A 25,941-nucleotide genomic window follows, 5' to 3' on the forward strand; every position below is an offset into this window, starting at 1 on the left:
CAATCTTCACTTCCAGTTTTGATGTCCACCCCACTAGACAGGTTTAGGACAGGAGCAACTCATTTTGCATGTAGATGGAGAATGACACCTTGGCTTCCACAGACCAAGGAACCTTCCCAGAGCCAGAGTCCCTCCACCTCCTCCTGCCTGCAGGAGAGGGGTACATGTCTTGCCCCCGAGCCTGATGTGGGAGGACTCGAGAGAGTCAAGAAAGTTGGATCTAAACTCATGTTTTTAGGACAGCCATGCATGTACATTAGCTGAAGTGCCATTCCTGCCCGGTACAGAGGCTCCTCTGATGTGAGGAGGCCCTTAGACGAGCTCCTCAGGCTAATTCTGACATCCTTGTGCTTGAGGAACTATTTCTTTCAAACCAGTTGCTGGGTCCTCTGTGCTAGTCTGTTCCCAAGTTCCATGAATCTTCCTCATGTTCCATGTTTCTTGTTATTGTATGCCATAATCCTTCGCTCTGGAGTTAAATATTTATATCCCTCCCTAAATGCTTTGGATATTCACAGTTTCCTGTTTTAAGAAATTAGAGAGCCATCATCACAACAGTCGTCCCATCACACCCCTCGGGTGACTTCTGCTCATGTCTCTCATGTAGATCCCTGTGATCGAATGCTAATAGCCATGTCTTGCTGTGGTTATCAAATGCCGCAGGCCCTTTTTGTCTCATATGAGTAGCAAAAGGGTGATGTGGAAGACATGCCAGGCACGCATGGTTTAGCATATGACAGTTCTAAGAAAAACGCATTCAGAGCCCAGTGATCCTTTGGGACTTTTAATAAAGGGTGGTGTGGTCTTCAGCCATTACTTTTTCTCTTTGTTTTATTTCGTTTTGCTTTCTTTTTTTTTTTAAGGTTTTATTTTTTTAAAAGATTTTATTTATTTATTCATAGACACACACAGAGAGAGGCAGAGACACAGGCAGAGGGAGAAGCAGGCTCCATGCAGGGAGCCCGATGTGGGACTCGATTCCAGGTCTCTAGGATCACACCCCAGGCTGCAGGCGACGCCAAACCGCTGCACCACCAGGGCTGCCCTCGTTTTGCTTTCTTTATCTGTAATGATGATCTTCACTGTTTCAAATGATAAGAAAATTCACTGAATAACTTTTTAAAGCACAGCATCTGGTACCTACCATGTGCCCAATAAATGTAAGACGTCTATTGGTAAGACGTTAACATGTATTGCCAGGCTCTGTTCTAAGTGCTTTCTATGTATCAACTGGTTCAGGTCCCACAACTACCCTTTGATGCAAGTGCTATCTATTATTTTCCTATTTTGTAGAGGAGGAAACTGAGACATAAGAGGTTAAGTGACCTGCCAGAGGTTAAACACCTACTAGGTAATAGAGCCCAAATGAGAACAAAAGCAACTGGCTCCAGAATCCACATTAATACATATTACACAGTCTGCCACTTATCAGAGTTGATTAAAGGGCAGGCTCTGAGTGTTCACAGTGAGGGCCGTACCCCTCCAATGGTGAAGCTATCCTCAATTTAACCATAGGGCCTTGCATGAGGGCCCTTGGTTTTCTTATGCACTTGCTCTGGGCTACCTATGTAAGTATAGGCTTCAGTGGGGTGGAGAGATTGGAGTCAAAATCTGAAGCAGGTTGAATGTTTATTAGGTAGGTTAAAAGATTTAGCCAGTCATGTGGCTTTTTCCCCCCACCCACTCTTTTCTAGTCTTTGTGCAAGGTTGACATGGAAGCCATTGGCTAGAATCTAGAGGTGGTTACACATATGCTTTCAAAAGTCATCAGAAATATGCTGAATGCCAGTGGTATAAATTGTACAGGCTGGATCCACTGGGAGGCTTCAAGGGATATCAAGTGAGAAAAGGCAGCAGCAAGAGCGGGAGATATAAATGGACACAGAGGTGTGATTGGTAGGTACATCTCAGATCTGAGACCTACCAATCACATCCCTGTGTGACTGAAGGGTTACGTGTGGCTCATCCTGCAATAAGCAAGCTGCTGAACCAGGGTAGGTGAGCAGAAAGAAGAGGTTTTTAAGTACAAGTCAGTGATATGCCTATGATAAAAAACACCAGATAGGGATCAGGTCTAGATCCTAGATCTCTCTCTAGAGAGAATAGAGAGTGAGCTTCCTAGATGATACATAGTGATTTAAAAAAGCAAAAAAGGAGAGTAAGGGAGGGACAGTGATCCAGAAGATTAGGTCTAAATATATAGACATGTATATATATAAATATATAGACCAAAAGGCCAGGAACAGGGGGCTTTTAAAGAAAGGGTAATTTTTTTTCATACTTGTGAAAACTATGATAAATGCTTAGTCATCAGAAAATAGAGAACAGCTATATTAGACTAAGAACAGAACTCTGTACCCAACATCATCAGTTCTTAAAATGTTCTTGCAGACACTGGAGGAGCCAAGAATCCAGGCGTTCTCCCCACTGTGCCACCAGGAGACCCTGGGGAGATGTGTGGGAAGCCTGTAGCAATGACACTCAAGACCTGCTACCAGGAGAGACATGATAATTAGGCCAACTTCATGCATGATGGGCACGGAACAGAATATCATAGGAACAGAAACATAGGAAGCCAAAAAACATGACATTTAACAAGGCAAATTATGAAAATGAGTACACACATGCATCCAGCGTAAATCCAAAGGAATTTCTCCAAAGAGCTCTGAGGATAAACTTAGGCCTGTATAAATGCACTTCTTTCTGCTTAATCTCAAAAAGCATTCTGGCTGCCTCAAAACTTCAGGCAGCAAACGTGTACTGTGCTTTGCCAACTGTTTGTTGGAAGGCTCAGCAACAGCCCCCCACAATGGTCCTCTCTACCCCCACTAAAGCCTGCTGCTAATGAGATGGACCAAACAGGGCTGAATTGTACTTTTACATAGAAATTGGCTGACAATCATATAGAGAAAAGTATAAGGAGAAAGACCTGCCTTCCCCCAAAATGTATATGGTAAATACCTTTGTTTTATTTTATTTTTAAGATTTTATTAATTCATTCATGAGAGATACACAGAGAGAGAGGCAGAGACACAGGCAGAGGGAGAAGCAGGCTCATGCAGGGAGTCTGATGCAGGACTCGATCCCAGGACCCTCGATCACTCCCTGAGCTGAAGGCAGATCCTCAACTGCTGAGCCACCCTGGCGTCCCTATGGTAAACACCTTTAGAGTTGATGGGCAGAGAACTCCATTCTGGGTGCATCCCACAATTATTCCCTTTATTGTCTCCTATGGCCCATTCAACAAATCCGTATTACGTGTGTACCGTGAGCTACTTGCCTTGGTGGCCCTAGGTGCATAGTGGTTTAGAAAAGCAAAATTGAAGGCAAGCCAGCCCTGGGCTTAGCCAGCAAGTTAAGTGAACTAATAGGAGACAGGAGGGAAGAAATGTTACAAATCTGTTGAACATTTGGCAAGATTTCATTCGTTTAACGAATAATTATCAAGCAACTCTGATATGCTTGCCTTTCTAAGCATGTAGTAGACGAGAGACCAGCAAGCAGGTGGTCAGAAGACACTGTGAACTGCCCATTGTATATAGCGTGGATTTTGGGTTTTGATCCAAAATCAAACCTTGCAGTACAAGTATGGATAAGCCAGGAGAATGTGGTACCTTTTGGGATCTCGAAGTAGCCCCATAAGATGGAGAGCTGTATGGTTTATGTTTATGTTTTTCACTTGAACTTGTTTCATTGATTCCAGGGTTTCTACAGAGTATCTTTAGATATGTTTTTCTCAACATTTTATTTATTTATTTGAGAGAGAGAGCACATGAGAGAGCATGAATGAGGATGAGAGGGAGAAGGAGGTACTCCACAAGCGGGGAGCCCGACATGAGGCTCCATCCCAGGACCTGAGCCGAAGGCAGACGCTTAACCGACCAAGCCACCCAAGTCCCTTTTTGGGTGTTTTAAAGTAAAACAGTGTACCTTTGAGTATCTTTTAGGCGAAAATTAGCTCATTTGGTAACATGTTTCATTAGTGTTTCTACCATCACCATTCTCCACCCATTCTGACCACATCTGGGTTAGTCACTCTAGAAGCTATAGAAATTGTGACATAAACTAAATATTTTTGAAGCTTTTAAACCGAAAGGAAGAAGAGTAAATGGTTGTCAGTGACTTTTACCCTGAGTGAATATTATTCCGGTGCTCTGAGCCAAGATACACAACTTCTCTGTCTTCACTTGTTCATCTGGAAAATGGGGCTAAAAAAATTAGTTCTTTCCTTTAGAGAAGTTACAAGAATAACTCCTGACATATGGGAAAACATACATATCCTTTTATAGTAAAGACTTTGGAATAATCCTTCCCAGGTCATGTGGCATCACTGTCACACCAGTGGGGTACCACTTCTTGATGAGATCAAAGCACATTACTGTCTTTGTCAATTCCAGTCTGTTTGAGGCAAGAAGCATGGTGACCTCACGTGGGTGGGAAAATGTGCATTCCAGAGACAGCTCAAGCTCAGCGTACAGACAAGATGATTGGCAGGGGGATAAAAGGGTGAAGTGAGGATTCGAAGGTGGGTTGATAGGCTTCCCAGCCCTCATTCCAGGGTATAGATTTTTTTTTCATTAGAACATATGAATTTTTAAAAATGTTTATTTGTTGTCCAGATTATTCCAGAAAGGCAGAAAATCTGTGTTTGAGGTGCTGGTGATTCTTCCTGCACTCTCTCTAGCCTCTTTTCTAGATGTATGACGTAACCAGACAGCCCACTCAGGTGCCGGGACATCCAGGGTCGGGGGAGATGAAGATTAGCATGGAGACCCTGCTGTCATTTAGCATGGGGTTTGCAGGCAGGAACAAGCTTCATGAATTCCATGAACTGTCATACCCAGTTGCTAACCTCAGCTGGTCCCCTGGAGGTGGCAAGTGACAGGACCACATGTGGCCACAGAGAGCAGTGCTGGGGTGTGGGTCTCTCTGCATTCCTAGGGTCACGCAGAATCATATATTAAAAAGATGATGTCATCTCCTTTTTGAGATCATCTCCTGTTCTTTGTGCTCCCATTTGTGTGCTCTTGCTGCCAGCCCTTCACTGTGACATTGTACCCGACCTTCTGTTCCTTGGTGCCTCCCAGGAAGGGAGTGTGGGCAAAGGAAAGAGGAAAAGGCCTAGCTATTGTGTGTCAAGGACCGAGCGCCAGTGATTGCGGTTCAGGCCAAAAATGAGGAAGTTACTAAATGCCACAAAGGTTTTATGAAACCTCAGGATTGGTCTTTGTTTCCCCGTAGCAGACAACATCACGATCTAGAGGGGAGCCTAGGAAGGAAAAGAAAGCTTGCTACCAGAATGAATTACACCAGTGGGTGGTCTTGGGTGTGCTCTGTACATCCGTGTAATCTTTACATTCACACATCGGATGGTGAGATATCATGAACCTACTTTCTGCCCCTGTTGAAGCTAGAGGGCTTGGTCCCTCTGAGGGTTTATAGGAGTCATCCCAATTGGGGAGCACACGATGAAATCTGCAAAAGGCTTTGGCATGTTAACGCTGTGGCCAGAGCTTTTCTTGCTATTATTTCCAGCACAGATTAGGTCTTTTTAGTTGTGCCTATTTTGTGTAACATCTTAGCAGAAAGAAGCTCTACTATCATTTACTGCAGTAAAATGATAATGAGAATAATTAGGTATACACCCCGTGAAGGCGGTATGCTAGACAGTTAGTAGACATTATCTAGAAACCTTACAAGCAACTCTGGAAGATAGGCATGATAATATTGGCTAATTTGCTGAACGCTGAATATGTGCCAGGCTCTATTCCAAGTGCTTCGTCTGAATTGGTTTAAGCTTCTCAATAGCTCCCTGAAAAATGGTGTTCTTTTACACCCATTTCAGAGATAAAGACACCCAAAACACACCACTGGTACACAGCAAAGTGAAACAATGAACAAATCTGCTTTAGAGGCTTATGCAGGCGACTGATCAAGAGGAGGCCTTAAAGTTGAGCATTTGGAAATTCGGGAGCTGAGAGTCTCCCAAGGAGAAGAAATGCAGCTGTTGTCGTAGCAGAACACATTGGCTGCACAAGGCTTAAAATTTTTCTCTGACTGCCTGGGAGTACGGAGGAAAAGTGTTAAGGGGATGGTGTCTGTGACCGGGGGTGGGGGGACGGATTTAAATGGGCACATAAAAAGGCTTGCCTCCAGCACAGTGGAATCTAGACAATGTGAAATAGCTCGGGCTCAAGAGTTGGCACATTATTCTGGGCCGCCACCTGCTGAACAGAGGAGGGCTGCTCCACTTGGGGGTTATTCTTCTTAAAATGAAATTGAGAAGGGACACAAGTAGGGACTGCGTTTCAGAGAACCACCTTGTCTGACGCTTGCTTCAGTGAGTCCAGTCTCTCACATATTTACCAATGGAGGCTGCATTATAAGGGGGAGTTCGCCTTCATTATCATGTCTCTTTCTTCCCCCTTGGTTGGGAAACCTGGTATTCTGAGATCGAGAAGTACACTATATTGCTTCACAGAAACATAGATAGGAAAGGATGAAGACCCTCAGTAGCAGATTCGCCTTCTTTCGGGCAGAGCACTTTAGTGGGAGCAGGCTGACAACTCTGCACTTAGCTCTATCGCTTTGCTCTAACTCCCTGGTTGATTTTCATGCGTTTTTCTTGATTCCTTTGTGCCCCCTTCCCACGAACACCGTCATGCTCAGCTTCCCATTTTCCTATTTTTGCCAGAGATGCATGTGGAGACCTGGGCCCTGCAGGTACGGACACATCTGACTCCTGCCCAGAGGACCTCGCCTCTGACCCCCAGCATAGGAAAGCAGCATGGTTAGGAGGAGTTAAGCTTCGGCCGAAGCACAGGTAAGAGGCACAGGGGTCTGTGCCGAGTAGTTCAGAAGAGGGACGTGACTGCTGGAAAAGGGAATTGGGGGCAAGGCTGGCCAAGATACAGTCTAGTGAGTGAGGTCCGGAGGCACTGAATAGGGAGGTCTGCTAGAAGCTCAGACTACACTCATGACAGTTTTCAAACTAGGCTCTGAAAATCCCTAAAGTTCCTGGGAGGTCCTGTGGGGCTCCCACAAATCATTTGGTTCAGATATCTTTTTATTTTTTATTTATTTAAATATTTTATTTATTTGACAGAATCAGAGAACACAAGCAGGGGGGATGATAGAGAGGGAGAAGCAGGCCCCCCAAGGAGCAGGAAGCCCGACATGACACGGGGCTCTATCCCAGGCCCCTGGGATCATGACCTGAGCCGAAGGCAGGCACTTAACTGCTTGAGCCACCCAGGCACCCCTCAGATATCTTTTTTATTATTTTTTAAATTTTTAAAAGATTTTATTTATTTATTCATGAGAGACACACAGAGAGAGAGGCAAAGACCCAGGCAGAGGGAGAAGCAGGCTCCATGGAGGGAGCCTGACGTGGGACTCGATCCCAGGACTCCAGGATCATGCCGTGGGCTGAAGGCAGGTGCTAAACCGCTGAGCCACCCAGGGATCCCCTCAGATATCTTTTTAAAAAGACATCTACAACTGTTTTTAAAACTATAATTAAAAACACTCAAAGTGTAAAAAAAAAAAAAAACCACTCAAAGTAATATACCCAACCAACGTCTTAAACACTCTGGAAATGACTATTGTGTCAAATTATACAGCAAGATTAATTCATCTTTGAACTGATAATCATTTAAAACTTTGCTTGTCATCTGTTAATTGAGGAATGTCCTGAGATAATATTATGAAGTTAGCCCAGTCAACATTTGCAGCTACGGGGATCCCTGGGTGGCGCAGTGGTTTGGGGCCTGCCTTTGGCCCAGGGCGTGATCCTGGAGACCCAGGATCAAATCCCACATCAGGCTCCCGGTGCATGGAGCCTGCTTCTCCCTCTGCCTATGTCTCTGCCTCTCTCTCTCTCTCTCTCTGTGACTATCATAAATAAATAAAAATTAAAAAAAAAAAAAAAACATTTGCAGCTACGTACCTATGCTTTCTCTCTGCTCCTGTGTGCTTGGAGATATGCCAGGCCTTTGCTTTCCTCATCAAGCCCCCATGCCGGGCCTTTGAGGTCACTAGTATTCAACTAGGAGGTGGTGGGTTCAAATTCAGTTTGAGCTGGCAGATGTCTTGACAGTCAGCATAATGATGTACTTTATAGTAAAACTGTGGGAATTTCACCGAGGCTAAGATACTCAAAGCAGTTAGTACAGAGCCTGCCCAGAGGGAGCAAGAACCGAATGTCAGGACAGTGAGGTAATGTCAGGTGGAATGGTGACGATGTTGTGGTTTTCATTCTGTGCATGACCACGTTAGTCTGTGCGCCAGCATGAAAGGCAGTAATATACAGGGCAGGATGGGGTCCTGGAATCAGACCCCCTAGAACTCATGTTGCAGTTTTGCCACTTCTGTGTAACCTCAGGTGTGGTATTCAAACTCCTAGTTTCCAATCTGTAAAACAAGTTTATTTTTTTAATTTTAATTTTTATTTTTTTATGATAGTCACAGAGAGAGAGAGAGGCAGAGACACAGGCAGAGGGAGAAGCAGGCTCCGTGCACCGGGAGCCCAACGTGGGACTCCATCCCGGGTCTCCAGGATCACTCCCTGGGCCAAAGGCAGGCGCTAAACCGCTGTGCCACCCAGGGACCCCCCTGTAAGACAAGTTTAATAACGAATCACAGGGTTGCTGAAAGTGCTGAAAGACTGAATACTCATAAAGTACATGAGGCAGTGCCTAGCACATCACAAACACTGAACAAGTGTTGATTATGGTTGTTCTCAATTATCCTGATTTCAGTTTGCAGGCTCTTTCTCATAGACAAGTTGACTTGCATTAAAAGGAAGTAAACACTGTAGATTTGGATTTACGTAGCTATTCCTGTTTATGGATATGCAACTATACGTTAAAGTATTTGTTGTTTTACATAATAAAAACAACACTTGCATCTGCGGGAATTTCTTTTAGATTTGTTGTGGGGAAAGGATGGTCTTGGCAAAATTTCCAAATGCATGGTATCTGGTGTCTACATTAATGTTATCTGTAAGATTTCATCTGAACAAAAGATCCAAAAGAAGTTTGAAGATCCCAAGAGAGGACAGGTTAGATTGGCAGAGGGCTCTGGCTACAAAGCAGCCAGCTGGCAAAGCCTGTTCCAGGGCCAGCCTGAAGCAGCAGAGCCCTCACGACTATGCCCTTCAGCCTCCTTGGGTCATCACAGTGTAGACAGCCAGAGTCTCCTACTTAGCAAGACTCCACTGGGCTGTGTAGCCAATGTACTCAAGACCAGAAAGTTGTAGTTGTGAAGTTACTACAGTTGCCAGGGAGGAAAATGATCAGCAAAGGATAATGATCAGAAAATGAACCAGGCAAAGCAGTGAGGGGACAAGAGATGAAATGAGATTTGAGATGAATTTGGGAGGCAGATTGATAACAAAGATGGGAGAAGGGAGGAGAAAGATTAAAGGGTGTGACTTCAGAGTTGCTGTCAGTGGGGCACTTGGGGATAACTGTGGTACCATGAGCCAGGGTGAGAAGGGCAAGAAGAGCAGAGATGGAGTGAACATGCCTACTTGAGCACTGGAATCACACAGACCTGAGTCTGAACTTGAAACGATGAAAGATTTTATGAAGCAATCTTTTACAATTGGATAAAACAAATGAACCTAATTGTATATCTAGATGGTTCTATCCATGAAGAGACTGTCTTTAAAACAAGCTGGGGTTGCCCTCACCAGCATGGTCAAAGCTGGCCAACGGTGCTGTGTGTGAAGGGAGACTAGGGAGTATACAGCAAGCAATTGCCTTTTTTAAAAGTCATGACCTATATATTACATGGTTGCATGCATTGTTTCCGCTCCTATCCCTGTAACTGGGTATACTCTAGGAATTTTTCCTGTGTCTTGTCTCCACAACTATATTTATTGTAAGCCCCTACAACAATCTGCTTCCTCTTTTCTAGAGGAAGAGCTCTCTGCACCCCAAGTGTCATTGATGTAAGGACTGACCTTGGAGATTGGAGGGGTTCTCATCCAATTATACTCTGATCCTAAATCCTGCCCATTTTGGTTTTTACTTTTTATTTTGAAATAATTGTAGACTCATAAGAAAGTTGCAAAAATAGTACAAAGATTTCCGCTACATCTATCACCTAGCTCTCCCCAAAGCTAACATCTTTTATGTCCATAGTCCAAATATCAAAACTATGAAATTAGGGCAGCCCCGGTGGCTCAGCAGTTTAGTGCCACCTTCAGCCTGGGGTATGATCCTGGAGACCCGGGATCAATTCCCACATTGGGCTCCCTGCATGGAGCCTGCTTCTCCCCCTGCCTGTGTCTCTGCTTCTCTCTGTGTGTGTGTGTGTCTCATGAATAAATAAATAAAATCTTTAAAAAAAAACAACTATGAAATTGGCATTAGTAAAATGCTATTAACTACAGACTCTAAGGCTTATAAACTGTAGACTTTATTTAGATTTTATCATTTTTCCCCCTATGAATGTCCCTTTTTTGTTCTAGGATGCCATGTTGTATTTGTCATGTTTCCTTAGTTTCCTCTAATCTGTGATATTTCCTCAGGATTTCCAGGTCTTTTCTGACCTTGACACACTGGAAGATTATGCGCCAGTTATTTTGTAGGATGCTTTCTATTTGGATTTGTTTGATGTTGTTTCATGGTTAGGTTGACATTATACATTTTTGGCAAGAATACCACTGAAGCGATGCATCCCTCTTAGCACGTCCTATCAGGGACTACGTGTCAGCATGTTTTATTCCTAATGATATCAACCTTGATTATTTGGTTGACATGAAGTCTGCCAGATTTCTCTACTGTATAGTTGTCTCTTTGTAATTGATAAATATCTTGGAGGAGATTACTTTGAGGCTATGTAAATATCCTTGTTTCTCCTCAAACTTTCTCCATTGGTGGGTACATTCCCTGCAACATTTATTACTATAATATTCTAAGATGAGTTTATATTTTCTTCATTCCTTCTACATTTATTAATTGGAATTTTTCCGTAAGGAAGAGCTGTCTCTTTCCCCTCTTATTTTAATTGTTTATATCCACAAGGACTCTTGCACATTTATTTTATTCTGTGGGTTGTAATCCAGTGCTACTGTTATTTTATCACTTCTATTATTCTAGTTTTGGTCATTGGAAGCTCTTTCAGGCTGGGTCTGGTCTAAATGCTGTCTTGAATTTTGGAAAGGGATGAGGTGCTGATGTCTTATGCAGAAATGATGTGTTTACCAGCTTCTTAGGAGTCTTCCAAGTATTGAGCTGGGAGGTTAGTAGTCAGAGTTAAGCAGGTCTCATTTGTGACAGGTCACAGATTTTGGAATTCAAAAGTGCTACCGCATAAGCCAAGCGTAATGGGTCATAGTTATAGATCCTTTTTTTTGTGGAGAAAAGAGCCAAGAAGGATTTTATTCATTTACGTATGAGTAAAATGAAAGAGTAAAAGCAAGAAACTCCATCTTCCCCAGGTATAGACAGGGACCAGCCAAGAAACCAGGTTTAGGGAGAGAAACTCTTGGTGGCCCACAGATCTGAACCCATCCTTCCCCTCCTGCTTAGAGCCCTGAATGCTCTCTTACCCTAAATTGTCAGTAGGAATCCTGTGATCTCACTTATCTTAATAGAAACATCTCCATAAGATTTGCCAAGCCTTAGGCCAGGGTGGTTCAGTGAGTTGGTAAAGGAAACAAAATGTTTCAGCTTAAAACTCAGGATTTCCTGAGCTAGTGCTTTCCCCTGTAAACGTCTCATCCCTTCCCCCACCAGTTACCACCATCATTTCAATGACTGTCTCATCTACTTATTAAGCATTCACAGCATGGTGGTCTATGCTGTGTAAAGTAAATCTAAACAAATCCATAATAGAACCTCAGGTTTTGACCCCTAGTTCATTCTCAGTTGAGCAGTGAGGATAGTTCAGCTGGCACTTTGCACTTCCCTTGGCAATGAGTTTTGTCCTGGTGACACTAAGTCAGTGGAAGACCTCCTAAGGTTTAGTAGATGTTGATTTGGACCTCTGCTTCAGTAGCCTCCCAAACTGTGGGAAGTTTAAAGCAGTTAACACACAGTTTTGCAGACAGTGGCATTTTTGCATGTGGAGGAGGGTGCGGGTTTGGCAGAGATCATTCAAGGAAACTTCCTGATTCCAGTTTGATGCATTTTATCAGCAGATGGTTTTCCTTGTTTTCCTCCTCCTCCTGCCCACAAAATGGAATTCTAGCATTTCTAAGCTGCGTGCTATTGTCTCAGATGCTAGTTCTTCTCAGGAAAAGTTACCAAGGGTCACCTTTTCCCCTCTGATTTGGCAGGAATTGAGTTTTAATTGGCCAATTTGCAGAGGTGCCTGGGAATGAAAGTCCCACCCAGCTGCACGCTTGGGAGAGTTGAGTTCAGGGCGGTTCTCCCTGACGGGAAGCACAGGGGATTGTTGGGAGCGGAGAGAGCAGTAGTAGGGCAAAATGGCTTTTTATCCCACCCCTGAATATGACGTGCAGTTGGCCAGAGGGTTGTTTTCTAGGATGCTTCTGTTTGCCACCAGGTAAGTCCACTACTATTGTGGGAAAAAACTTCAGCATTTTCATTGCAGGATTCTCAACTGTGAAGCCTTTCACAGCTGTCTTTTTGATGTTGTACTATAGCTGTTTATAAAGCAAAATAACCACAGGTTAAGTTTAAGCCTGTTTCTCTAAATTGTCATAGAAAATTCCTGTTATTTGAGCACCCATGTAATTCAGTACTGGTAATATTTCTGCATGGGAATTTTCTTTTTTTTTTTTTTTTTTTTTTTTTTTTTTGCATGGGAATTTTCAATCATTCTCTCTCCTCTGTATACAGTCACCATAATTCTTATGATATGCATATTTGGAGTGGCTTTTTATCTCATTCAGATCAGCAATTGCTTTGTGTCCTGAACTCCTTGGTTTTGCTTCCCCATTTCCCTGGGGGAATTCCACAGTAACTATTCCGATTTCTCAAAAGGAATGGCCATCCATGTCCTAACAGCCAGGTTCTTCTCTATACTCATTGCCAGCATTTGTCTGAAGAGAAGGAACCTGTGAATACATTCTCAATTCTAAAGACAAGGTGTGGTCTTCTTATTGAACTTTGAATTTACATGAAAAGAAGGGTTTATTGAGATTGCTGGTTGTATATTATGGAACTGAAGGTATAAATACTTGACTATCTTTTCCCTATTCACAATACTTTGAATCAGTTTTATTCTTATATCATCTTGATTCAGAGTTTTCGTTCAGAGCTATGCTCAATGCCAGTGCTTGCGTCTAGGGATAGTATAACTTAAAAGAAAGTATGGCACGGAAAAGGATAGGTGGGTGTGTCAGTCATGGTAACGTTCTAGATCTCAGGGTGATTTGAATATTTATTACTGGAGGAATTCATCATTATTATACTATGTAAAAGGTAAAAAAGAAAATACAAACTGCTTATATTATAAAACACACAGAGAGGAGGGATCACAGGGCTGGTTTTTCAAGTTTAATTTGGCATCCTTTCATTTGAAAGTTAATAAAAGAGAAGCATTCTTCGGAGTTGTATTATTTTCTCTTCGACCAGTGTCAGGTTATGTGTGGGTGATGGTGTGGTTACACGGCTGTAAAATTTATTATGAAAATATTGATAGGGAGATGCTGAGAAGCTGGAGCCAGTGTCCTTAAAGTTCTCAGCTTCTGTCTTCTTTTCATTCATGTTTCTATAATATGTAAAAGCTTTCTTAGTGAACAATCCCTTGCTGATATGATTTAAAGATATAGATTCTTCTTTTGACCACTGTTGAAGGTTTTTTCTCTAAAATGAATTCTTTCTGTCCCTTCCTTTGTTTTCTTGTTCCTTCAGTTGCTTGTTTGTGGCCTCTTTCTCTACATGACAAGAGTGAACTAGGAGTGATTTGATGCAACACATCAAACTTACCCCAAAAGAGAATTCAGTTTCTTTGGTGTTGCAGGTTTAGGGGCCATCCATTTGTTTTTGTTTAATGGAATGGTGTTTGGAAAAAATGTAACTTCTAAAAGGTAAGGCTTTTGCCTCACAAACTAAACCAAACCAGGAGTGCCTGGGTGGTTCAGCGTTTGAGTGTGTCTGCCTTCGGCTCAGGGCATTGAGTCCCACATCGGGCTCCCTGCAAAGAGCCTGCTTCTTCCTCTATGTCTCTGCCCCTCTCTCTGTGTCTCTCATGAATAAATAAATAAAATCTTAAAAAAAAAAACCCAAACCTTTCTTCACTTGTTTTGGCAAATTCGATTTATGCTCTGGCATTGTATAAAAATTAATTAGCTTAATTTTGAAATATCTTGGTTGGTATTTGGACTCCTTTAAAGTCTCAAAGGACAATCTTGTGTGTGTTTATACCTAAAGGAGGAGGAGGGTTTCCAGCTACAGTGATAGGATACCCTTCCCCTCTTGCCCCTCAGCCCTGCAGCCCATTGGGTGGAGGGGAAGAGCCATGCACACCTTTTCATTATGCCCCGATGAACTGCTTCTGATTTATCCAACAGGAGTCCTCCGGCAGAGCCCCCAAGCAGCTTCTTCTTAAAAGGGGGCAGTAATTCAAGTGCACATAATATTTCTAGTTCTCTGCAACTATCTAACCCTCTCTGAAATCCCCAAGAATATGTTTGTGGGTGTCTATGTGTGGAAGATAAAAACAAACCAGCATAGAAGTGATTTCTCTTATCTGAGCTCCAGCAACATATTCTATGGCACAGAGAAGTAGAGAATAAAATTCTAAAATCATAATATCGGCTCTTTGAAGAAATTGGTAAAATCCAGTGCCTCCTTCCTTTTCCAACAAGTAAGATATCCAAATTGCAAACTGAGATTTGAGAAGACTAAGTTATTGATAATTAGACTTAGGCTATTTTTTGTCATTGAATTTTTAAAGTCTATGAAAGACAAAATGAACGCTCTTAAGGATCAGAGATGTTAGGGTGTTTGCGTCAACTTCTGCCATGATTTATATGCAAACGTTGAAGTGTGGGAAGGAGAATTGACTATTCTGAGTCCTCAGAGTTGAGAGGAAGGTAGAAAGAGAGGGATATTGAGAAAAAGACATTGCAACACCATCACCCATTGGTGATTAAGTGAAAAGCCCCCACCCCCATTGCTGGTCCCTCTACTTTACGATAATAGTTTTCTTTGGTCATCAATAAAATTTAAATCTTTTTAAAAATGTGTCAGAATAGAGAGTGGGGAAGAGATAAACAAGTAGTAAAAGCGTGTTTGGACAGGTGTGAGGAATGGGGTAAAGCATCTAACTAGAAAAGGTTTTTCATCTTTTATGCAAATTTTAGATGTTAGAGGCTTTTGTCCATCTGTTAGCACACTTCACTCTTACTTGTGATTCAGTTGTTAAAGCCAAAAGTCCCCAGGGCATATTATCAGGATGTGACATTTAAAAAGAACTTCTCTTTCCAGAAAGGACTGTGTTGCTATGGAGTTATATTATCTAATGCATACTTTTCTACCCACTGAACCACTTGTTTATGACACAGATGTTAGTGAGACAATTATAAAAGCTGTAGAAAATTTTGCTTGGATTTTCTGTAAATGCAAAAAAATCTGAAATACAGCCTTGAAGAGCCCTATAGTCCTAGAAACTAGAGGTTAGGAATGCTTTTAAGGTGGGGAGGGTCTCAAGGATTTCTCAAAAACAGTGTCTTCGCCGCTGTGTATTAATGCACAATTACCACCTTTTTTTTTGAAGATCATAGGCTTTTTCGACTCTAAGAATTTTTAGAGCTTTCCTGTGTCCTCTGAACATGTAGAAAACATATTTCAATAAAGGGTAATTTTTATTGCAGAGAGAGTTCCATCTGGATCTATAGAATGAGTACAGTTCAGTGTAGCTTGGCTGGGTCATAGTTTTCAATTGCTAAATATTTTTGCCATCAGTATTTGAAGCCTATCATTGTCCTGTAGACAGGAAATGCCTAAATAGGCATTGTAGTTCAGATCATCTGTTCTACCATACTAAAGATATAATCTCCCCCCACCTCCACCAAAAATTACTTGTACAGTAACATTTAATTGTTTGCATTGAGTTTGCTCCCTCTTTAAAGATTTTTTTTTAAATTTATTTATTCATGACACAGAGAGAGAGAGAGAGAGAGAGAGAGAGAGACTCAGGCAGAGAGAGAAGCAGGCTCCGTGCAGGAAGCCCAACATGGGACTCGATCCGGGGTCTCCAGGATCACAACCTGGGCTGAAGGCGGCACTAAACTGCTGGGCCACCGGGGGTGCCCTGCTTCCTCTTTAGAGTATGAAAGGGGCAATTTAGCATTAACTGTCAAAACTGCAAGTGCCAATTTTGAGTCAACAATTCTACTTCGGGGAATTTCTGCCCTGATATGTCAGCATAGATAGAAAACAGTGTATGGGCATGGTTATTCACTAAAGCATTATTTGTAATAGCAAAAGACTGGAAATCAAAAAGTATCTATAAAAAGGGTCTTGTTAAATAAATAGGGTATATTCACACAAGGGAATATGAGGCAGCTAAAAGGAAAACAAGGCACGAGGAAGCTCTAAGTAATGAAGAGAAATGGAGGGCAGAGGCTGGAAAACGTGGAGTGAGCAATCTCAATGGCTTTGATCTTTTAACTATATGATTACCTATCCAAAAGAGTACTTAAATAATAGGAAAATATAAAGATTTGATTAATTTTGGTGATGAATACATGGGTGTTCCTTATATTAATTTGAATTCATTTATATATGATTGAAGTACTTTATAATTTTAAAAATAGATGAGGAAAAAGAGGGGGAAATTAGCAGAGACACACAAAAAGAACTTTAGGAAGCATATGTTTCCCTGGGCCAAGCACATAGTGCTCAGTGAGTATATCAGGAAGACCCTTAACCCACATCCATAACATCTTAATTCAAATAGACCTAATTTACAGAATATATTATGTAGCAGTTGATATATTGGGGTTTGGGGGGATGGTTAAGACTAGGACCTTGTTAAGTTGGACTTGGTCATCTATTAAAACATATTGTGCTCTAAACTGATGATGGATGGGCAGGTAGGTGGGTTAGTGAGTGGATTAGAAAATATGATGTTTTATGTGGTAGTGCTGGTAGTCTGCTTTGTATTCTACACATACCTGTGTAGGGCAGAATCATCTAAGAAGGACATCATGTCACTTGCTAGTTCCAGTTTCATCAGCCGACCCATCCCACACAGTTGAGCTTCCTTGTTTGTGGTTAGGAATGCAACAAAAGGGCTTTGTTTGAATTACACCCACAAGCAAAACTTGGGTTTACTCAAATTTTAAAATTAAATCGTCTTTTGGCTCTTATGGATAGGCTCATGATGTAATGCCCTTTAGGAAAGTATTTCCCTATCTTCTTAAAGATCAAAGTGATCCCGAAATATGAAAGCATGCTGTGCTCTTTAGGAAGGTTTATTAAATTATTTGCACCACTGAAAAAGTCAGCAAACAGCTATTTGACTTTTTTGGTTATCTCAAGATGCAATGTAATATATTTTTAAAATGAGAGGCTAATTTTGAGAAACTGTGCTTTTTAATAGGTAATACATGTGCATGGTACACAATTCATAAGTTATAGAAGGAAATACAGTGAAAAATAAGTTTTCCTCCTCAGAGGCAGTCATTGTTTCTAATTTCAGTCCAGAATATTGTTTCCATGAATAAACACATAAGGGCTTATGTATATTTTCCCCTTCCACACTGCAGCGTACTGTACTCACAGTGCTACACCTTACTGTCATCCTCTAACCATATACCTTGGAGATCTTTACATGCTAATATGTATAGAGCTACTCCATTCTCTTAATGACCATAAATGTATTCTATTGTATGTGTTGTACTGCAACGATTTAACTACCCTGCTACTGATGAGCATTTAGCTCTTTCTTTCAATCTTTTTATAGATATGTTATTTGAAAATTATTTCTAGATGTTGCCAAACTGTTCTTTCTCAGGTTGTGCTGATATAGATTCCCCCTAACAAAATGTGAGATTTGGTGGGCTACATTTAATTTTTTTTTAAAGATTTTATTTATTTATTCATGAGAGACACACACAGAGAGAGGCAGAGACACAGCAGAAGGAGAAGCAGGCTCTTCGCACCGAGCCTGATGCAGGACTCTCCTGGAATCATGCCCTGAGCCAAAGGCAGACGCTCAACCGCTGAGCCACCAGGTGCCTCAGTGGGCTAGATTTAGATCTTTTTCATTGTTCTTTTCCCTCATTTTATCACTTAACTGTCCATGTGGAAGAATCATATATCATATATATAGATAGATAGATAGATCTTATCTCTGAAGCCTTTTCCCAACATGTGTCTTTGTTTTTTTCTTTTAGGACCTTTTGATTGTTTCAAGATTTCTCTGTTCTTTATGTTTGAGGCCTGTGAGGAGACTTGACACTCCACCCTAGAACAGATAGTTACTTCTAACTTGGGGAGAAAAAAGCTCCCCAGTTTGGGATTCCTATCTTGGCATTGCAAGTCTTGGACACTTATTTTATCTTTACTGGAGGAATTAACTTCATTTGGTCTCCCTACCTGGATGTAAGCTCCTTAAGGGCAGGACCATATCTTAGTCATTAATTCTTTTAAATATCTCTCATCAAGTTTCAACTCTTCTAGTCCTCACTGTTGTGTTCCTTAAACCCCAACCTTCCACATCAACCCCTCACTTTTCCCTCTTCTGGCATCATAATGAAAATAGAGGACATTGGGTGTGAAGTCTCTCCAATTTTCCTCCCACCCTGTTCTCTTTCATGCTTAGGAGCATCAACATCTTACTTCCTTCTTTTTTGTAAAATTTTTTTTTTAAGATTTTATTTATTTATTCATGAGAATACACAGAGAGGAGAGAGAGAGAGAGAGAGGCAGAGACACAGGCAGAGGGAGAAGCAGGCACCACACAGAGAGCCTGACTCGATCCAGGGTCTCCAGGATCACACCCTGGGACTCGATCCAGGGTCTCCAGGATCACACCCTGGGCTGCAGGCGGCGCTAAACCGCTGAGCCACTGGGGCTGCCCCTTCCTTCCTTCTTTCTTATTTCAGTGGAACTGGCTTTACTGCCACATAAAGTCATACTCCCCACATGCGCTCTAAAATGCCATCCTTTCCTACTTGGTCATGAGTCCTGAGGAGTGTCATTCTCTTTGTCCTGTATCGTGAAGTTGCCTGTCTCACATACACTTGCTCAAACTTCTGTTTAAAACAAAACAGCAAGAACCAAACCTTTCCCTCCCTGATCTCCTCCAGACTTGTGGCTACCACCCTCTTTCTCCCCTTTAGAGCCAAGTTTTTGAAAGAATGATCTGCCCTTGCCATTCCCATTTTATCTCTCATTCACCTCTTACTTCACCATAGTCAGGCTTCTGCCCCTGCAGTTCCACGGCAAAGACTTTACTAGTCGTCAAAACCACTGCACATGCATCCGCCCTCCTCAGACTGCCTTCTCTGTAGCAGTTGGAATGGTTGACGTTCCACCTCCTTATTCTCTCCCCTAGGAACCTGTGAAACTCTTGTACTCTTTTATATTCTCCTATGTCTCTGGAAGCTTTTCCTTAGGCTTTTGCTTTGGCTTCCTCTCCCCTAAATTGTAATGATTCTCTAAGATCCATTGTTAAACTACATCCTTTGTCTCCCTGTGCACTCTCCCTAAGCAACTTGCCTTTTCTCTAAGGCCATGTGCCTTATCACTCCTAATTTCTAAATGTAACCCAGACTTCAGTCCTCTAGACCCTCTGCCTCCATTGAAAACCCTACAGGGACTCCATAGCAGGGTTCCATCCCAGGACCCTGGGATCATGACTCAAGCCAAAGGCAGGTGCTTAACCGACTGAGCCATCCAGTTGTCCCCTAATGGTTCCTTATAGAAGTTAATTTAATTATAATTCTAGCTCAAGCTGGAAACAAACACCGTCCTTCCTCCATGGTATCCTCCCTTCTACACCACATACATCCAAGTAGTTGCTGGCTGAGCATTCTTTTTTGGTTCACTGCCCATCATCTTAGTGCCAGGCCCTCTTATTCTCTCTTACCCTGGCCTCCAATCTCGTCTCTCTCAAATTTATTCTCCTTGTTATTGGCAATATCTTACTGAAACCCATATTTGAACATGCCCCTCCCTGGCTAAGGTTTTTTGGTGGCTTCCTGTGGATACTGTCCAAACCCTTTAGTGAAGTTTGTTAAGAACGAGCCCCTCCTACCTCTTCACCTTCATCTTTATCATCTGTTCTTCCCCTTACTCATCATCTCTTTCCCAGTTTGGGTTGTTTCACCATGTGCTTGCACATTTCCTTGTATTTGTCATCCTATTTCTTCTAGCTGGATGGCCTTCCCTTCCTTTTCTCAACCTCTTCCATCTAGAAAATCTTTCATGATTTAGGTAAAAGTGAAGCTTTTTTGACCTAAGCCCATAGTGTTATGAGTCCCTCCTCTGCATTCATCAAGCATCTTGTGATAAAGTAGATAAAGTTCTGTGTTATGAACCCATCTCATAGCTAACTTGCCTGTCCTCTATATTGTGAATTACCTGGGTCTAATGCTACTTGGTAGGTCTTTCGTGTCCTGGGTGCTAGCATAATGGCTGGGATATAGAAAGAAAGTCTCCCAGGATGTCCCCTGAACGAATGGGAAAGAAACTGAGGAAAGGTCTGGATAGGTTACATTTTTTTAAAAAAGCTTTGCTGTTATCTTTAAAGCACAAAGAAAAAATTTCTTCACTTACAACAGCTCCAGTTGTCTCCACGGTTCTGTGCAGAGCCTCTTGTGCACTTGACAGTCTGATTCAGAACTCTCGGGAAGGTGTCTGATCCTTCATGAAGGCGGTGTACCAACGGATATGTGAGGCTCAGGGAGTTATACTGTGCTTTGGGGCACCTCCCCTCTTCCTTCCTGGGAGATTTCTCTAGAGAGCTTCTCTGGAACCCCTGAAATTATCAGTGAACAGTAGCTCATGCCTCATTTGCTGGCTAGAAGAGGGATATTTCTGTGGAGCCTGTGGAATTTATCAGGTCTGCCCATTTCTCTTGAGTGGGAAAGATTTGTCAGCTCCCAGTCTTTCTAGGTAGACATGGTCAGATATGGTTGGTGGTCGAAGCTGCTGAGGAGTCATCCCCAGCATTACCACCCTCAGGTGTCAGGCGGAGTTCGCCCTTCAGCCGCACCCATTGGCTTCTCAAAGCCAGTCCCTGGTCACAGGGCTAGCTAGAGCCTTCTACTTCTGATGGGGGTCCTGCCAACAACTCTCACTGAGGTCACCAGAATGCGAGACAGGAAGAGGACAGTTTATCCTTTCTCCTTATGAATTTTGGACCCATTTTGATCATCTGGACCTGTACGAAGTGTCTCCAAGTGCCTCATACTAAAGAGACTTCATATTTTTTCATCAAGCTCTGTGTGGGTACTCAGCAGCATCTGTGGAGTATCTCAAGTGTTCTGGGTAACCAGGTTTGAATCCTGGCTGTGGGACTTACGGCTATGTGATTTGGGCCAGCTTCTAAGGAGCTTGGGGCACCAGAAAGGATTTCTAATCACTGAGCAAAACTGGAAGATCGAGCAGGAATCTCAGTGAGGAACTGGGGCTCAAGGGAGGTGGCCTGGCTTCAAGGAACTGGGCAAGGAACCTACTTTCCGTGGGGCTGCACGTCCAAGGTTACGGGGAGGCCAGCAGCAAGAATGCCAGACTGTGAAGAAGACACTGAGCCATTAAGACACTGGGGCTCCCTGATGTCCCTTCTGAGAAGAGGGCAGGTTCAACTTTGGGCCAGTGCTGCACCCAGAGATATGGTCACCTGGGACCTGTTATGGGGATTAGAGAGGTATGGAGCAAGGAGCCAGACATATTGTAATATTTTGCCTTCCACTGTTCGTCTCGTGAGTTGCACCCTACTTCATCTCTTTCGCCCACGGCTGTGCTACTACTTGCTTGCTTGCTTTCCTAGCTTCCAGGTGGGCAAGGTCTATTCCATCTTGGCCTGGGTATGCCTCCCTGACTAGATGTTATAGCCACTGCCCTGGCAGTTCCCTGCTTTTGCACTGTGGCCAGGGTCCTTCAGGCTGTGAGCACAGTAATTCTCTGCCCTAATTATCTACTCTCAGTACCTTATTGGGATCCTCAGAGGTGGGTGACTCATCACCATCAATAGTTCCTGCCCATTTCACTCATCTCCAGCATTCACTCCCAGCTTCTGTCTCCCCTTTCTTGTCCTGCATCTCTCTGATGGGCTTTCTCCCTGCTCTTTAGTCTTCACCAATTCTTTAATAGTGAATAACTGAAGATAATCATACTTGACATTTATTGAGCTCTACTATGTGCCAAGTATATTAGCTCATTTTTAATCTTACAAAAACCCTACAAATAGGTTCTATGATAATCTGCCTTTTTTAAATGAGGAAGCTCAGAATGGTTAAGAAACTTACCACTGGGCAGCCCAGGTGGTTCAGAGGTTTAGCGCCGCCTTCAGCTCGGGTCGTGATCCTGGAGTCCCGAGATCGGGTCCCACGTCGGGCTCCCTGCATGGAGCCTGCTTCTCCCTCTGCCTGTGTCTCTGCCTCTCTCTGTCTCTGTCTCTCTCTCTCTCTCTCTGTGTCTCTCATGAATAAATAAATAAAATCTTTTTTTAAAAAAAGAAACTTACCACCAGTTTAGCTTTTGGATTTTAGGGATCAGGATTAGAACCCAGGTTTTTCTGATAGCAGAGCTGAAAACCTGCAGCTACATTTCAGCTACTTTCTATCCCCAGCATTTTATCAAGAGAGATTTCAATTTTTGTCATTTTCCTTGGCTGCTGTAGCAATATAGACATTAGTCTGAATGACTAAATGTTCCTTCATTTCAATAAGCATTTACTGCCAGCTAAAAATCCTGTGGGACTATATCCCTTGCTTCACACAAGATCATTTTCCTATCACCACAACCTGTCTTCAGAAAAAATATGTGTATTTTTGGGGAAGGATTCTCTCTCTCTTGGCATGTTTTCCATACATGCTGCTTCAGATTAAAATGAGGTTAATACACCCTCTTTGCTTAATGTCTTTACTTCTCCTCCCTAAGCCTTTGTTCATATAAAAAATAATTTACACGGGGCCATACAGCAAGTTAATAAAGTCTGGATGAGAACCCATGTCTGACACCTGGGCTAGTATTATTCTGATATACTTATTTTCAAAATTGTACTAGTATCAGAGGAATGAGTTTTTATTTATATAACGTAAGCTAATACTTTTTTTCATAGAAAAGAAATAGGTGGATGTCCTTATAGCTTTATTGTTAGTGTATCCAGTGTATCCTGGTTCTCATACACATGTTTTTAAACTGCAGAAAATTTCCCCTAGTTTTTAGCATGAAATTCCTGATGGCTCGCCTCACTTTTTTTGCCGGAAATAAGGCACAGTCACTCCCTCCTGACTCAAACCATCTATAGTAGTGTAGTTCTTCTTACCAAATTTATTCTTCAGTATTGCAGTTGAAGGACACCCACTTTTTCCCTTTGGCTCTGTCAACTCTTTTTGTTATAAGGGCAGGATATTTAAGAGTTGAAGTCAGTGACTTGCAAATTGAAAAACTATTTTCCAGAGCATCTTGCTGTTTATACCATGTAGTGTAGAGCAGCATTAATACTGAGGTAACTGCTAATTTTTATGTAGTTCTTACCAGGAAATTAAAAGAATGTAATTTATCCAGCATCAGGATATGACAGAGGACTTCAAAATCCCCAGAAAGCTTTTTACCATATATCCACACAAAGTCTCTTGGGGGGAGGGAGGAATTATTGCTCCCATTTTTATATATGGATAAGCAGAGGCAACTCTGGCATAAAATGTTAATATGTAGGGAATCTAGCTGAAGGATAGGTGGGGATTTTTCCCCCATTGGTAAAGACTACTGTATAAGTTTAAGGTGTGCAATGTAATTTTTGGTTATATTTATAAATTGCAAAATGATTCCCTCCATAGTATTAGCTTCTACACCTCCATCCTGTCACATAGTTACAGTTTCTTTTTTGCAGTGAGAACATTTAAGATCTACTCTCTTAGCAACTGTATCAAGTATATAATACAGTATTATTAGTTAAAATCACCATGCTATACATTAGATCCCCAGTCCTGTAAATCTTATAACTGAAGTTTGTACTCTTTGACCACATCTCCCACTCCCCAGGCCCTGGCTACTAACACTCTACTCTGTTATTCTGAGTTTGTCTTTTTTAGATTCCACATAGCAGTGAGATCATATATTTATCTTTCTCTGTCCGCCTGAGTTCACTTAGCATTATGCCCTCAAGGTTCATCCAGGTTGTTGCAAATGGCATGATCTCCTTTGTCATAGCTGAATAATATTCCTGTGTGTCTGTGTGTGTGTGTGTGTACGTGTGTACACCACATCTCCTTTGGCCATTCATCAGTTGATAGACATTTAGGCTGTTTCCATATCTTGGCTCTTGTAAGTAATGCTACAGTAAATGTGGGAGTGCAGATATACCTATGAGATACTGATTTCAGTTTCTTTGGATATACACCAGAAGTGGGGTTGCTGGATCATATGGTAGTTCTATTTTTAATTTTTAAAAGAAACCTCTATACTATTTTCCATAGTGACTGTACCAGTTTGCATTTTTATGTAAGTCTGAAATTATATCAAAATGAAAATAAAAATATTAATAAAGCAGAGAACAGCAATGGTTAGTAAGAGAAATAAGTGGTAAGCTACTTTCCATTATTTATTATTTTTGACCTCTAAGGATACAGCAGTCTCTGCTTTTAAATCTATAAATCACATCAGTGAAGAAATTCAGCTGAGAATGCTCCTAATGTTGAGAGGTCCCTCTCCTGTATCTCCCCAGGCGCAGTGACCCTGCAGGCCGACTTCACTCTTGGCATTTAACCAAATTTGAGGAAAACCAACCAGATGTCAGCATGATGCAAATAACTCCGGGCACGATTGGCAGTCCTTGGCCCCAGAGATACCATTCTAGGTAAGTGACCCCAGCTGAGACTCAGGGCTTTTCTTTTTTTGGAGGTCTTGTTTCCGGAAAGGAACATTTTCTTCTGTTTTAAAAATGTTTTCTTACACTCACCCCGAGTATTAAACCTCTCTACTCATCACCTTCCTCTTGAAACACCAAATATATACGAGTTACCTTCATATCCTGGGCTGGCACAGACTGGCACAGAGGGAGACCATCTGTAATTGCAGGATCTGTCCATTCTCAGACATTTCTCAATTACACATTGTAACACTATTAGAAAAACTGACAAACTTTTTCCCTCAGTGCTTAATGTCCTTCTTAGCCAAATATGTATCTGCTTTTTACTGAATGATTTTACTCCTGTATTTGAACTGCCCACTTGTTTTTATCCTTCTGTTAAGGCCAGTTATCCAACTTAGCTCCAACCCAAACAATTAATACACTTAGGGCTGCTCATTGTGCACATGCTCTCATGTGATACTCCACACCTTCATCTCTGCCTGTAAAACAGACACATATTCTTTTTTTTTTTTTTTAAGAATTTATTTATTCATGAGAGACACAGAGAGAGGTAGAGACACAGGCAGAGGGAGAAGCAGGCTCCTTGAAAGAAGCACAATGCGGGGCTCCAGGACCACGCCCTGGGCCAAAGGCAGGCACTAAACTACTGAGCCACCCAGGGATCCCCAACAGACACATATTCTTAATCTCATTTACAGAACAGGAAATTGAAGGTTGAAGAGATAATTTGTCCAAGGTCAAACAACTGATCAGGACCTAAGTCCAGACTCCAACTCAAGCCGGGGGTCACAGCCATTGCATATAACTAATTACTAGTTATACTTCCTCTGCTTTTCTAGTCGTCGTATCAGTCAGGGTTCATTCAGGCAGGGCCCCCACCAGTGTCATGGGAGAAGGGATTTACTGTAGTAATCAGACCTGACACAGTTGAGGGGGACTGGGGAGAAGGAAGCCAAATTTGACCAC

General features: G+C 42.2%; 1 protein-coding gene across 10 annotated transcripts in view; it reads left to right on the forward strand.

Annotated features, from left to right (window-relative positions):
• Positions 1-25,941, forward strand: part of SHROOM3 (shroom family member 3) — a 325,226-nt gene that overhangs the window by 259,451 nt on the left and 39,834 nt on the right. For 7 of the 10 annotated variants that reach the window (XM_077882553.1, XM_077882555.1, XM_077882554.1 and 4 more), the window contains 2 exons: positions 6,695-6,823; positions 24,829-24,960. In XM_077882553.1, the coding sequence (XP_077738679.1) occupies positions 24,902-24,960 (59 nt within the window). In that variant the 5' untranslated portion in view covers positions 6,695-6,823; positions 24,829-24,901. Of the gene's footprint in view, positions 1-6,694; positions 6,824-12,363; positions 12,520-24,828; positions 24,961-25,941 lie in introns of those variants that run through there. The other 3 variants (XM_077882556.1, XM_077882552.1, XM_077882551.1) reach the window with 2 other exon arrangements.

The sequence above is a fragment of the Canis aureus genome, chromosome 33 (assembly GCF_053574225.1).
Source record: "Canis aureus isolate CA01 chromosome 33, VMU_Caureus_v.1.0, whole genome shotgun sequence".
In the NCBI taxonomy this organism is placed as follows: Eukaryota; Metazoa; Chordata; class Mammalia; order Carnivora; family Canidae; genus Canis; species Canis aureus.